The sequence below is a fragment of the Mixophyes fleayi genome, chromosome 2 (genome assembly GCF_038048845.1).
Source record: "Mixophyes fleayi isolate aMixFle1 chromosome 2, aMixFle1.hap1, whole genome shotgun sequence".
Taxonomy (NCBI): Eukaryota; Metazoa; Chordata; class Amphibia; order Anura; family Limnodynastidae; genus Mixophyes; species Mixophyes fleayi.
The window spans coordinates 372,678,835-372,694,030 of NC_134403.1; the positions used below are offsets into that span (position 1 = coordinate 372,678,835).

Below are 15,196 nucleotides of genomic sequence, written 5' to 3' on the forward strand. Positions count from 1 at the left end.
CTTATAGCAATGTAATGTGTGTGTGTGTGAGGACAGGGGGCTTATAGCAATGTAATGTGTGTGTGTGTGAGGACAGGGGGCTTATAGCAATGTAATGTATGTGTGTGAGGACAGGGGGCTTATAGCAATGTAATGTGTGTGTGTGAGGACAGGGGGCTTATAGCAATGTTATGTGTGTGTGAGGACAGGGGGCTTATAGCAATGTTATGTGTGTGTGAGGACAGGGGGCTTATAGCAATGTAATGTGTGTGTGTGTGTGAGGACAGGGGGCTTATAGCAATGTAATGTGTGTGTGAGGACAGGGGGCTTATAGCAATGTAATGTGTGTGTGTGAGGACAGGGGGCTTATAGCAATGTAATGTGTGTGTGTGTGAGGACAGGGGGGCTTATAGCAATGTAATGTGTGTGTGAGGACAGGGGGCTTATAGCAATGTAATGTGTGTGTGTGTGTGTGTGAGGACAGGGGGCTTATAGCAATGTAATGTGTGTGTGAGGACAGGGGGCTTATAGCAATGTAATGTGTATGTGTGTGAGGACAGGGGGCTTATAGCAATGTAATGTGTATGTGTGTGAGGACAGGGGGCTTATAGCAATGTAATGTGTATGTGTGTGAGGACAGGGGGCTTATAGCAATGTAATGTGTATGTGTGTGAGGACAGGGGGCTTATAGCAATGTAATGTGTATGTGTGTGAGGACAGGGGGCTTATAGCAATGTAATGTGTATGTGTGTGAGGACAGGGGGCTTATAGCAATGTAATGTGTATGTGTGAGGACAGGGGGGCTTATAGCAATGTAATGTGTATGTGTGAGGACAGGGGGCTTATAGCAATGTAATGTGTGTGTGTGTGTGTGTGAGGACAGGGGGCTTATAGCAATGTAATGTGTGTGTGTGTGAGGACAGGGGGCTTATAGCAATGTAATGTGTGTGTGTGTGAGGACAGGGGGGCTTATAGCAATGTAATGTGTGTGTGTGTGAGGACAGGGGGCTTATAGCAATGTAATGTGTGTGTGTGTGAGGACAGGGGGCTTATAGCAATGTAATGTATGTGTGTGAGGACAGGGGGCTTATAGCAATGTAATGTGTGTGTGTGAGGACAGGGGGCTTATAGCAATGTAATGTGTGTGTGTGAGGACAGGGGGCTTATAGCAATGTAATGTGTGTGTGAGGACAGGGGGCTTATAGCAATGTAATGTGTGTGTGTGAGGACAGGGGGCTTATAGCAATGTAATGTGTGTGTGTGTGAGGACAGGGGGGCTTATAGCAATGTAATGTGTGTGTGTGTGTGAGGACAGGGGGCTTATAGCAATGTAATGTGTGTGTGTGTGTGAGGACAGGGGGCTTATAGCAATGTAATGTGTGTGTGAGGACAGGGGGCTTATAGCAATGTAATGTGTGTGTGAGGACAGGGGGCTTATAGCAATGTAATGTGTGTGTGTGTGAGGACAGGGGGGCTTATAGCAATGTAATGTGTGTGTGTGTGAGGACAGGGGGCTTATAGCAATGTAATGTGTGTGTGTGAGGACAGGGGGCTTATAGCAATGTAATGTATGTGTGTGAGGACAGGGGGCTTATAGCAATGTAATGTGTGTGTGTGAGGACAGGGGGCTTATAGCAATGTAATGTATGTGTGTGTGAGGACAGGGGGCTTATAGCAATGTAATGTGTGTGTGTGTGTGTGTGAGGACAGGGGGCTTATAGCAATGTAATGTGTGTGTGAGGACAGGGGGCTTATAGCAATGTAATGTGTGTGTGTGAGGACAGGGGGCTTATAGCAATGTAATGTGTGTGTGTGAGGACAGGGGGCTTATAGCAATGTAATGTGTGTGTGTGAGGACAGGGGGCTTATAGCAATGTAATGTGTGTGTGTGTGAGGACAGGGGGCTTATAGCAATGTAATGTGTGTGTGTGTGAGGACAGGGGGCTTATAGCAATGTAATGTGTATGTGTGTGAGGACAGGGGGCTTATAGCAATGTAATGTGTATGTGTGAGGACAGGGGGCTTATAGCAATGTAATGTGTGTGTGTGTGAGGACAGGGGGCTTATAGTAATGTGTGTGTGTGTGAGGACAGGGGGGCTTATAGCAATGTAATGTGTGTGTGAGGACAGGGGGCTTATAGCAATGTAATGTGTGTGTGTGTGTGAGGACAGGGGGCTTATAGCAATGTAATGTGTGTGTGTGTGTGAGGACAGGGGGCTTATAGCAATGTAATGTATGTGTGTGAGGACAGGGGGCTTATAGCAATGTAATGTGTGTGTGTGAGGACAGGGGGCTTATAGCAATGTAATGTATGTGTGTGTGAGGACAGGGGGCTTATAGCAATGTAATGTGTGTGTGTGTGAGGACAGGGGGCTTATAGCAATGTAATGTGTGTGTGTGAGGACAGGGGGCTTATAGCAATGTAATGTGTGTGTGTGTGAGGACAGGGGGCTTATAGCAATGTAATGTGTGTGTGTGAGGACAGGGGGCTTATAGCAATGTAATGTGTGTGTGTGTGAGGACAGGGGGCTTATAGCAATGTAATGTGTGTGTGTGTGAGGACAGGGGGCTTATAGCAATGTAATGTGTGTGTGTGTGAGGACAGGGGGCTTATAGCAATGTAATGTGTGTGTGTGTGAGGACAGGGGGCTTATAGCAATGTAATGTGTGTGTGTGTGTGTGTGAGGACAGGGGGCTTATAGCAATGTAATGTGTGTGTGAGGACAGGGGGCTTATAGCAATGTAATGTGTGTGTGTGTGTGTGAGGACAGGGGGCTTATAGTAATGTGTGTGTGTGTGAGGACAGGGGGCTTATAGCTATGTGTGTGTGTGTGTGTGAGGACAGGGGGGCTTATAGCAATGTAATGTGTGTGTGTGTGAGGACAGGGGGCTTATAGCAATGTAATGTGTGTGTGTGAGGACAGGGGGCTTATAGCAATGTAATGTGTGTGTGTGTGAGGACAGGGGGCTTATAGCAATGTAATGTGTGTGTGTGTGAGGACAGGGGGGCTTATAGCAATGTAATGTGTGTGTGTGTGAGGACAGGGGGGCTTATAGCTATGTGTGTGTGTGTGAGGACAGGGGGGCTTATAGCAATGTAATGTGTGTGTGTGTGTGGACAGGGGGCTTATAGTAATGTAATGTGTGTGTGTGAGGACAGGGGGCTTATAGTAATGTAATGTGTGTGTGTGAGGACAGGGGGGCTTATAGCAATGTAATGTGTATGTGTGTGAGGACAGGGGGCTTATAGCAATGTAATGTGTATGTGTGAGGACAGGGGGGCTTATAGCAATGTAATGTGTGTGTGTGTGTGTGTGTGTGTGTGAGGACAGGGGGCTTATAGCAATGTAATGTGTATGTGTGAGGACAGGGGGGCTTATAGCAATGTAATGTGTGTGTGTGTGTGTGTGTGTGTGAGGACAGGGGGCTTATAGCAATGTAATGTGTGTGTGTGTGTGAGGACAGGGGGGCTTATAGCAATGTGTATGTGTGTGTGTGTGAGGACAGGGGGGCTTATAGCAATGTAATGTGTGTGTGTGTGTGAGGACAGGGGGCTTATAGTAATGTGTGTGTGTGTGAGGACAGGGGGCTTATAGTAATGTGTGTGTGTGTGAGGACAGGGGGCTTATAGTAATGTGTGTGTGTGTGAGGACAGGGGGGCTTATAGTAATGTGTGTGTGTGTGAGGACAGGGGGGCTTATAGCAATGTAATGTGTGTGTGAGGACAGGGGGCTTATAGCAATGTAATGTGTGTGTGAGGACAGGGGGCTTATAGCAATGTAATGTGTGTGTGTGTGAGGACAGGGGGCTTATAGCAATGTAATGTGTGTGGACAGGGGGGCTTATAGCAATATAATGTGTATGTGTGTGAGGACAGGGGGCTTATAGCAATGTAATGTGTGTGTGTGTGTGTGTGTGTGTGTGAGGACAGGGGGCTTATAGCAATGTAATGTGTGTGTGTGTGTGAGGACGGGGCTTATAGCAATGTAATGTGTGTGTGTGTGAGGACAGGGGGCTTATAGCAATGTAATGTATGTGTGTGAGAGCAGGGGGCTTATAGCAATGTAATGTGTGTGTGTGTGAGGACAGGGGGGCTTATAGCAATGTAATGTGTGTGTGTGTGAGGACAGGGGGCTTATAGCAATGTAATGTGTGTGTGTGAGGACAGGGGGCTTATAGCAATGTAATGTGTGTGTGTGTGAGGACAGGGGGCTTATAGCAATGTAATGTGTGTGTGTGTGAGGACAGGGGGCTTATAGCAATGTAATGTGTGTGTGTGTGAGGACAGGGGGGCTTATAGCAATGTAATGTGTGTGTGTGAGGACAGGGGGCTTATAGCAATGTAATATGTGTGTGTGTGTGTGAGGACAGGGGGCTTATAGCAATGTAATGTGTGTGTGTGTGAGGACAGGGGGGCTTATAGCAATGTAATGTATGTGTGTGAGGACAGGGGGGCTTATAGCAATGTAATGTATGTGTGTGAGAGCAGGGGGCTTATAGCAATGTAATGTGTATGTGTGTGAGGACAGGGGGGCTTATAGCAATGTAATGTATGTGTGTGAGAGCAGGGGGCTTATAGCAATGTAATGTATGTGTGTGAGAGCAGGGGGCTTATAGCAATGTAATGTGTATGTGTGTGAGGACAGGGGGGCTTATAGCAATGTAATGTATGTGTGTGAGAGCAGGGGGCTTATAGCAATGTAATGTGTATGTGTGTGAGGACAGGGGGCTTATAGCAATGTAATGTGTATGTGTGTGAGGACAGGGGGCTTATAGCAATGTAATGTGTATGTGTGTGAGGACAGGGGGGCTTATAGCAATGTAATGTGTATGTGTGTGAGGACAGGGGGGCTTATAGCAATGTAATGTGTATGTGTGTGAGGACAGGGGGGCTTATAGCAATGTAATGTGTATGTGTGTGAGGACAGGGGGGCTTATAGCAATGTAATGTGTATGTGTGTGAGGACAGGGGGGCTTATAGCAATGTAATGTGTGTGTGTGAGGACAGGGGGGCTTATAGCAATGTAATGTATGTGTGTGAGGACAGGGGGGCTTATAGCAATGTAATGTATGTGTGTGAGGACAGGGGGGCTTATAGCAATGTAATGTATGTGTGTGAGGACAGGGGGCTTATAGCAATGTAATGTGTGTGTGTGAGGACAGGGGGGCTTATAGCAATGTAATGTGTGTGTGTGTGAGGGCAGGGGGCTTATAGCAATGTAATGTGTGTGTGTGTGTGTGAGGGCAGGGGGCTTATAGCAATGTAATGTATGTGTGTGAGGACAGGGGGGCTTATAGCAATGTAATGTATGTGTGTGAGAGCAGGGGGCTTATAGCAATGTAATGTGTATGTGTGTGAGGACAGGGGGGCTTATAGCAATGTAATGTATGTGTGTGAGAGCAGGGGGCTTATAGCAATGTAATGTATGTGTGTGAGAGCAGGGGGCTTATAGCAATGTAATGTGTATGTGTGTGAGGACAGGGGGGCTTATAGCAATGTAATGTGTATGTGTGTGAGGACAGGGGGGCTTATAGCAATGTAATGTGTATGTGTGTGAGGACAGGGGGGCTTATAGCAATGTAATGTGTATGTGTGTGAGGACAGGGGGGCTTATAGCAATGTAATGTGTATGTGTGTGAGGACAGGGGGGCTTATAGCAATGTAATGTGTATGTGTGTGAGGACAGGGGGGCTTATAGCAATGTAATGTGTGTGTGTGAGGACAGGGGGGCTTATAGCAATGTAATGTGTGTGTGTGTGTGTGTGTGTGTGTGTGTGAGGACAGGGGGCTTATAGCAATGTAATGTATGTATGTATGTGAGGACAGGGGGGCTTATAGCAATGTAATGTATGTGTGTGTGTGAGGACAGGGGGGCTTATAGCAATGTAATGTATGTGTGTGTGTGAGGACAGGGGGGCTTATAGCAATGTAATGTATGTGTGTGTGTGAGGACAGGGGGGCTTATAGCAATGTAATGTGTGTGTGTGTGTGTGAGGACAGGGGGCTTATAGCAATGTAATGTGTGTGTGTGTGTGTGTGAGGACAGGGGGCTTATAGCAATGTAATGTGTGTGTGTGTGTGAGGACAGGGGGCTTATAGCAATGTAATGTGTGTGTGTGAGAGGACAGGGGGCTTATAGCAATGTAATGTGTGTATGTGAGAGCAGGGGGCTTATAGCAATGTAATGTGTGTATGTGAGAGCAGGGGGCTTATAGCAATGTAATGTGTATGTGTGTGAGGACAGGGGGCTTATAGCAATGTAATGTGTATGTGTGTGAGGACAGGGGGGCTTATAGCAATGTAATGTGTATGTGTGTGAGGACAGGGGGGCTTATAACAATGTAATGTGTATGTGTGTGAGGACAGGGGGGCTTATAGCAATGTAATGTGTATGTGTGTGAGGACAGGGGGGCTTATAGCAATGTAATGTGTATGTGTGTGAGGACAGGGGGGCTTATAGCAATGTAATGTGTATGTGTGTGAGGACAGGGGGGCTTATAGCAATGTAATGTGTATGTGTGTGAGGACAGGGGGGCTTATAGCAATGTAATGTGTATGTGTGTGAGGACAGGGGGGCTTATAGCAATGTAATGTGTATGTGTGTGAGGACAGGGGGGCTTATAGCAATGTAATGTGTATGTGTGTGAGGACAGGGGGGCTTATAGCAATGTAATGTGTATGTGTGTGAGGACAGGGGGGCTTATAGCAATGTAATGTGTATGTGTGTGAGGACAGGGGGGCTTATAGCAATGTAATGTGTATGTGTGTGAGGACAGGGGGGCTTATAGCAATGTAATGTGTATGTGTGTGAGGACAGGGGGGCTTATAGTAATGTAATGTGTGTGTTAGCAGGGGGGCTTATTGCAATGTAATGTATATGAGAGCAGGGTGGCTTATAGCAATGTAATGTGTGTGTATGTGTGGGCAGGGGGACTAATGGCAGTGTGTGTATTTGTGGGCAGGGGGCTCATGGCAATGTGTGTGTATATGTGGGCAGGGGGGCTCATGGCAAAGTGTGGGCAGGGGGGCTTATGGCAAAGTGTATGTGTGGGCAGGGGGGCTTATGGCTATGTGTGGGCAGGGGGGCTTATGGCTATGTGTGGGCAGGGGGGCTTATGGCTATGTGTGGGCAGGGGGGCTTATGGCTATGTGTGGGCAGGGGTGCTTATGGCTATGTGTGTGTGGGCAGGGGGGCTCATGGCTATGTGTGTGTGGGCAGGGGGGCTCATGGCTATGTGTGTGTGGGCAGGGGGGCTCATGGCAATGTGTGTGTGGGCAGGGGGGCTCATGGCAATGTGTGTGTGGGCAGGGGGGCTCATGGCAATGTTTGTGTGGGCAGGGGGGCTTATTTCAATGTAGTGTTTGTGAGGGAAACGAGGCTTATGGTAATGTGTGTTTGAGGTAGGTGGTGGCTAATTAATAGGTGATATTTTATTTGCTTTTACATTTAATTTAACAGCGGGGCTTTTTAATTTAAGATGGGGTGGTTTGGGGGCTATTCATTGAATGTGGGGGTGAGTTTGGGGAGAATGAGGTCTATTTATGAAACGTGAATATAAATTAGGACACTTGTGGGAAATAGGTATATTTATTAAATGTAAATTATATTTATTGCTGTATTGGGGGCGTTCTGTACTGTAATTTGGCTGGGAGATGGGCTATTAATATAGTGGTGGACTGCGGGTCGGAGCTAATTCTTTAATAGTGGGGCTTATTAATTTAAGATGAGATGATGAGACATTTGTTTTGGGTCGAGTTTTGGGAGGAGGACTATATATTAAATGTGAATATGACTTATTTAATGCTGGGGAAGGTTGTGGTAAACGGTTATAATAAGCGTGAATGCTATTCATTTATTGCTGGGGTTGGTTGGAGGTAGGGAAATAGGTTTATCTATTAAATGCGGATACTATTAATTTAATGTCAAGGCTGGTTGGAGGGAAGTAGATCTATTTATCAAATGTGAGTACTACTTTTTTAATGTTGGGGCTGGAGGGAGGCCTAATTATTAAATGTTGTGTTTTTTATTTAACGCCGGAGCTAATTTGATTTTTCTAAATTTCATATATTCATTTTTTTTTATTTTTTTTTACAAATAGGGCCTTCAACATTCAGGATCAAGCAGCAACTGCACCAGCAGCCACAGGTGGGGGAAGTGACAGACCAGGTAGGAGAGAGCGGGACAGTCGCCCAACTGCATTTTTCTATACTGGCAGTTTGTCTGCGCCGTGCTATTAGATAAACATGAATATGTGCGTATTTTGTGATTACATTTTTTGGTTTGCTACTGCTAAATTTAGTTGCTTATTTTCCCATACTTTCTATGTATTAGTCACAGTGTACCCATCACTCGTATACAGAGGAGGCAGGCATTATTTGGGTGAACCAATAATCATACCACCCTGCTGTCCCGATATTAGCGGGACAGTTTGGTGGCATGTATGTAACTATCCATGATTTCTGCCTACGTTTGGTTATTTTGATTTGATTTTTGATTTGTTGTTTACAAAAGTCTTCAGTACAACACTGGGCGGCCTCCGCTTTTCCAGAATGCTGGGAAATTAATAATGAGTGATTTCACAATGATTACATACTGCAAGGTACATTTATACTAATGTTCATGGGTGGAAAATTGTGTCTAAATGAAACACGTTAACAGAAAATAAAAGAAGACAAAAATGTTTCATATCCGTTTGGTCAGGTGATTATGTTGTCGTATCCCTATGACATTTGAACCTATCATCATCAACATTTATTTATATAGCGCCAGCAAATTCCGTAGCGCTTTACAATTGGTAACAAACATTAATAAAACAATACTGGGTAATACATACAGACAGAGAGGTAAGAGGACCCTGCTCGCAAGCTTACAATCTATAGGACAATGGGAGTTAGAAACACAAGGGCATGTGCTACATCATATTGCACAATGGATCAGCCAGACTGCAAAGGTAAAAGTATTAAGTGGGCTGTTTGTGTTGCAATGTTGGTCAGAGGGTTGTTGTCTTGCGTTAGCTGTGTAGAGGATGGTAATAGGGTAATCTAAGGAAAATAAGATGGTGGTTGAGGAATATCATAACCCTGTCTGAAGAGGTGGGTTTTCAGTGAACGCTTGAAGGTTTGAAGACTAGAGGAAAGTCTTACTGTGCGTGGGAGGGAATTCCACAAAGTGGGTGCAGCCCGGAAAAGTCCTGTAACCGAGCATGGGAGGATGTGATGAGAGTGGAGGAGAGACGTAGATCTTGTGCAGAACGGAGGTGTCGAGTAGGGAGATATTTTGAGACAAGTGAGGAGATGTATGTCGGTGCAATTTTGTTGATGGCCTTATATGTTAGTAGAAGAATTTTATATTAGATTCGTTGAAATACAGGCAGCCAATGTAGAGACTGACAGAGCGGCTCAGCAGAGGAAAAACGGTTAGTAAGGAAAATCAATCTAGCCGCTGCGTGCAAAATAGATTGTAGGGGTTCAAGTCTGACTTTGGGAAGACCAGTAAGGAGGGAATTACAATAGTCGATGCGGGAGATGATGAGTGCATGAATTAATGTTTTTGCGGTGTCTTGTGTCAGATATGTGCGTATTCTGGAAATGTTCTTTAGGTGTATGTAACATGATTTAGATATAGAGTTGATGTGGGGAATAAATGATAGTTGTGAGTCAAGGATTACACCTAGGCAACGAGCTTGCGGGGTGGGATTTATGGTCATGTTATCGACAGAAATAGAAATGTCAGGCAGGAAGCTTCTGTTTTTGGGTGGGAATATTATTAATTCAGTTTTTGAAAGATTGAGTTTGAGTTGGCGAGAAGACATCCAAGATGAAATGGCAGAAAGACAGTCAGTAACGCGAGACAACACAGATGGTGAAAGATCAGGAGAGGATAGATAAATTTGTGTATCATCCGCATAGAGATGATACTGAAATCCAAAGGAGCTTATTAGTTTTCCAAGAGAAGTGGTGTAGATAGAGAATAGCAGAGGACCTAGGACTGAGCCTTGTGGAACTCCAACTGATAAAGGAAGCGGAGCAGAGGTGGATCCAGAGAAATTAACACTGAAAGAGCGATTAGATAGGTAGGAGGAGAACCAGGATAGGACAGTGCCTTCAAGACCTAGGGATTGTAGTGTTTGTATGAGGAGAGAGTGGTCAACAGTGTCAAATGCAGCAGAGAGATCCAGGAGAATTAGAAGAGAGTATTGGTTATTATTTTTTGCTGTGATCAAATCATTGACAACCTTGGTCAGCGCAGTCTCTGTGGAGTGTTGAGAGCGAAAGCCTGACTGAAGAGGATCCAATAGGTTGTTTGCTGTAAGAAAGTGTGTGAGGCGTGTGTAGGCAATTCTCTCAAGAAGCTTGGAGGGGCATGGGAGCTGGGAGATGGGGCTGTAATTTACAAGAGAGTTAGGGTCAGAATTCTGTTTTTTTTTAAATGGGAGTAATCACTGCATGCTTGAATATAGATGGAAAAATACCAGTAGAAAGAGATAGATTACAGATTTTAGTTAGAGGAGGAATGAGAACAGGAGACAGGGATATACCCATTTGTGAGGGAATGGGATCAAGAGGACAGGAGGTAGAGTAGGAAGATGAGAAGAGAGTAGAAACTTCCTCTTCACTTGTGGGATCAAATGAAGAGAGAATGTCAGATGACACCATTTCAAGCCTGATCTTATCAATTTTGTCCTTGAAATAGGAAGCAAGATCCTGTGCACTGATGTTAGTTGGAGGATTTGGGGCAGGAGGATTCAGAAGAGAGTTAAATGTGTTAAAGAGGCGTTTGGGGTTAGAAGCCTGAGCATAGATGAGAGATCGGAAGTATGCTTGTTTAGCAATGTCCAGAGCATTTCTATAGGAGTGGTAGATATCAGTATATGTGATGAAATCATTAGAGGCACAAGATTTACGCCAGGGACGTTCTGCTTTACGAGAAAGTTTTTGTAGAGTTCGTGTTACTGTAGTGTGCCACGGTTGGCAACGAATTCTACGCGAAGTGTGTAGTGTCGCTGGAGCCACTTGATCCATGGCAGTTGCTAGGGTTTGATGAAAATTGGGTACTGCCCGATCAGGGGAGGAGAATGTAGAAATCGGGGAGAGAAGGTGTTGGAGAGAGGTGGAAAACTGTTGAAAATCAATAGAGTTGAAATTCCTGCGGGTACGAGGAGGCTTGGAAGAGTTTGAAACTAGGGAGAGTAAAGAACTGGGGGTGAGCGAGTAGCTAATAAGGTGATGATCCGAGAGGGGAAAAAGAGTGTTTAGTAAATTAGAAACTGGGCATAGTCTAGAGAAAACAAGATCAAGACAGTGGCCATCCTGATGAGTAGCAGATTCAATCCACTGGGAGAGGTCAAGTGAGGAGGTTAGAGAGAGTAGTTTGGAAGCAGCATTGGAACGTGGATTAGAAATAGGGATGTTGAAATCACCCATGATGATGGTGGGGATATCAGTAGATAAGAAGTGAGGGAGCCATGCAGAGAAGTGTTCAAGAAATTGTTGGTGTGGTCCAGGGGAGCGATAGATGACAGCAACACGCATAGGGAATGGGTTAAAAATCCTAACAGCATGTACTTCAAAAGATGTGAACGTGAGTCATGGGACACTTGGTAGAACTGTGAACGTGCACTGTGGGGAGAGAAGTAATCCAACCCCCCCTCCTTGTCTGCCTCCCGGTCTGGGGGTGTGGGTGAAATGGAGATCACCATGTGAAAGGGCTGCAGGTGAGGCAGTGTCTGATTGTGTGAGCCATGTTTCTGTTATTGCTAGAAGGTTGAGGTTGTTTAAGACCTAAACCTAAACACCTGTCCTAGGGGGTGGATCAGAGGAAAGATGTCACATGTCAGAGTGGGTAAAGAAAATCCTGTAACTGTACCTTAGTGCCTCCAAGTTACCTCACCTAGTGGATAATAATGATCACAACCCAACGCTTAGACAATGGGAGCAGCCATTTTGTGGGCCGTACCATTATCCAGGAGAAGGCAGCCTATTTACTAGTGACCCCAGTGAATAGTGGTTCAGCCTACAAAATTGGCGCCTCCGGCATTGTATAGATGGTCCCTCTTCAGTCAATGGCAGATACAAATGAAGGGCCTGATTCATTAAGGATCTTAAATTAAGAAGTTTCTTATTTCAGTCTCCTGGACAAAACCATGTTACAATGCAAGGGGTGCAAATTAGTCTTCTGTTTTGCACATAAGTTAAATAATGACTGTTTTTTCATGTAGCACACAAATATCAACTTAAAATTTCAGTGTACAAATAAGCTATCAAGTATTTGTGTGCTGCATGAATAAACAGTCAGTATTTAACTTATGTGCAAAACAGAACACTCATTTGCACCCCTTGCATTGGAACATGGTTTTGTCCAGGAGACTGAAATAAGAAACTTCTTAATTTAAGATCCTTAATGAATCGGGCCCGAAGTGTTCAGGAATTGTGATGTACAGGTGTTTTCTGTCAGCGCTGATAGAGAGACAGCATTATGGGCCCTGTCCTCCATCACATGTACTGGAAAGGTAATGTGAGGTACCATAGTAACACTAAGCACCAACACATGGCTATACCACAGACATCATTATGTAAGCCTGTTCTCCATTACATGTACTGGCAAGGTACCATGGTTTCTATAGTAACACTAAGCACCAACACATGGCTAGATGAATCGTCTATTATACCTTCCTCAATATGTCATTTAAAGGTTGTCTCTTAAAAATGCCCGATTCGCTCCCTTTTTTTTCTTTTTTTAATGATCAGTCCATCATCCCTACTTTCTTCATTTGAAGACTAACTTTTAATCCTTTCTGTTTAGAGTTCAGTAGAATGAGGTATGAGAAGACCTGTCTGCCATGAGAACTGAGGAGGTAACAAGGATGGTGAAGCCAGAGTGAGGTGCACGATACGTCCAGGCCTAACTTTGGAGGTGAGCATATGTAAGCCGTGGAAGTACAGCGGACAGTATAGGGATAGTAACTAATCCATAACCTGCTGATCGCGGAGAAAAGAGAACATGTATCATTGTAGTAATGTCTGGAAGATCAATCGTATACTACAAATGTCTGTAGAGAGGTTTGTGCTTCAGATTAGTCTGTAGAAGGAAGGATTGTTTTCAAGTTGGAAAATGGTTAAAAAATGACAATGTATAAAATGTATTCAGTGCACGGTACAGCCTGTCTATCAAGAGATTATCAGACATTGGCACTGTTGTTTCATTACGGACGTAACCGCAGAAGCTGAATGGTTATGTAAGTGTAAGCGTATAGTACATTATACTTTGAGTATCTTGATTCTGATATGGGCCCAGATATGGTTTTTGTTCTGTGAATACGATTTGGACAAATTGGGAATATCTTATACAACGTAAAGCCTTAAACTTACTGTAAGTTGTTGCAAAAAAATTATCAAGCACAGAATTGTTTTAAAAAACGGAGTTTACTCTTTTCTAATTCATTTTTCCCAAAACTGACTCATTATAATTACTGAAGGCTGAAATCCCTGCTATGAGTAAGTGTAATTTTATTATCTAGCTGCCAAAACATGTTCAGAAACACCTGAGGCCCAAATACTGTGGTCTACTAGGAGCAGACCCAGGTTAGACCAGCCATGTTCACCGTTACTTAGTTGCTCAGTAATAGGGTAACGGGACCAAACGGCTCAGGAAGAGATAGCTAAGGTATATGAGATCTGTGATCTAGACAATGGTCAGAAGGATGCAGAGTCTGAGATCCATTCTCTACAGAATTATTATCACAGGCCATGTACTCCTGCCAGGCCTGGACTACTGTGGGAGCCTTGGTGCCAAGAACTTGCAATATAACTGAACTAGAGCCCTTGTTTACTTCGTTTTGTAGCATTCTGCACTTTGGATCACTCTCTACACTTGAATAAAAAGACTGATAAACAAACCTCATTGGTTGCACTCAAACCATGGGGAAGAGAGTTAAGTAAAGTGTTGTTAAACATCTAGTCCGTATAATGGTATCTCATAGTGGAACATACCTCATCCCGTCCTGTTTCCTCTGCCGTATCTACCATAATGCCTGGTCACAGACTCTTTCCTACGCAGGGTTATACCCAACAATGTTTTCTGTATTTCAAATTTTCATTATTTGCTGAAGTCTTGTATCTCACCATGGGACCTGGGGAATGACTGGGTCCACAGATGTGACTTAATGGATATTTGGGTATGAGAATAATTATAGGTAGTGATGACACCATGGAGTAAATGTATCATACTCCGGTTTCTTCAAGTCGCCAGAAATCGGCGAGATGACAGCTAAAATTTAAAGCGGCGCTGCCTGGTAGAGGGAAACTTGCCTTTACAAGGCAGCGCCGCTTTAAATTTTAGCTGTCAACTCGCCGATTTCGGGCGACTTGAAGAAACCGGAGTATGATACATTTACCCCCATGTGTCTGAGTATAGAGAGGCATCATGGCTTGCAGGATATGTGACCATGGATATTACATGCCTGGTCTATCTTCTCCAGGATTGCAGTAAATATGATCACCTTTTACCTACAGATTCTTTATTGTTAATGGAGATAATAATCAGGTTGGATGGCTAATAAGCTCTGCTAGCCCTGACCGAAATACTTCTATAAATAAGAGAAAGTAACAAGGAAAGTATTATTTTAAGCTTTGTATATCACGTATGTAACATCCCTGTTATTCTGCTTGTCCCACAGTGGCCAACCTCTGGATGTAAGCATGCCGGAGATGACTCAGAGTGGAAGTCCTAACAAAAGCAAGCATAGGTAAGAGACCAGAGTACTTCATGGCTGAATGTAGGTGACGGCCCTGCTTCAGGGTTGTCGCTGGTTGTCCGTGAACTGCGGTCTCCGGGATGTGCTCATAGAGTCCTTCAATCCAGTGCAGAACCTGACCAGGGTCCTAGAGACGCGTTGTTCTTCGTCTCCACAAATAAAAAAAGAAAATGATCCTGGCAACCAGAAATACACCCACCATTACCTGTCTAGCTAACTTCCAAAAATTTAATAATCTGGCATCCTCAACATTTAAAAAGAGGAAAGACCTCAGCAGTCGTATAGATTCTTAGACAACAACACTACAAATATCATCCGGGCTTCCACATCCTGTTAGAAGTATCTGCCGAAAGAATATAGAATGAATTACCTCTCCTCTGAGGTGATAGACGTCTCCAACCACTTATGGTCCTATAGTTCCACCAAGCCTGCCCCTACCAACCCCAAACACACCACTACCAC

At 44.4% G+C, this 15,196-nt stretch overlaps 1 protein-coding gene across 4 annotated transcripts in view; it reads left to right on the top strand.

Annotated features, from left to right (window-relative positions):
- The window catches only part of USF3 (upstream transcription factor family member 3), a 38,414-nt gene that overhangs the window by 7,806 nt on the left and 15,412 nt on the right, over window positions 1–15,196 (top strand). For 2 of the 4 annotated variants that reach the window (XM_075197421.1, XM_075197422.1), the window contains exons 2-4: window positions 8,081–8,148; window positions 12,786–12,894; window positions 14,657–14,725. In XM_075197421.1, the coding sequence (XP_075053522.1) occupies window positions 14,679–14,725 (47 nt within the window). In that variant the 5' untranslated portion in view covers window positions 8,081–8,148; window positions 12,786–12,894; window positions 14,657–14,678. Of the gene's footprint in view, window positions 1–7,305; window positions 7,383–8,080; window positions 8,149–12,785; window positions 12,895–14,656; window positions 14,726–15,196 lie in introns of those variants that run through there. The other 2 variants (XM_075197420.1, XM_075197423.1) reach the window with 2 other exon arrangements.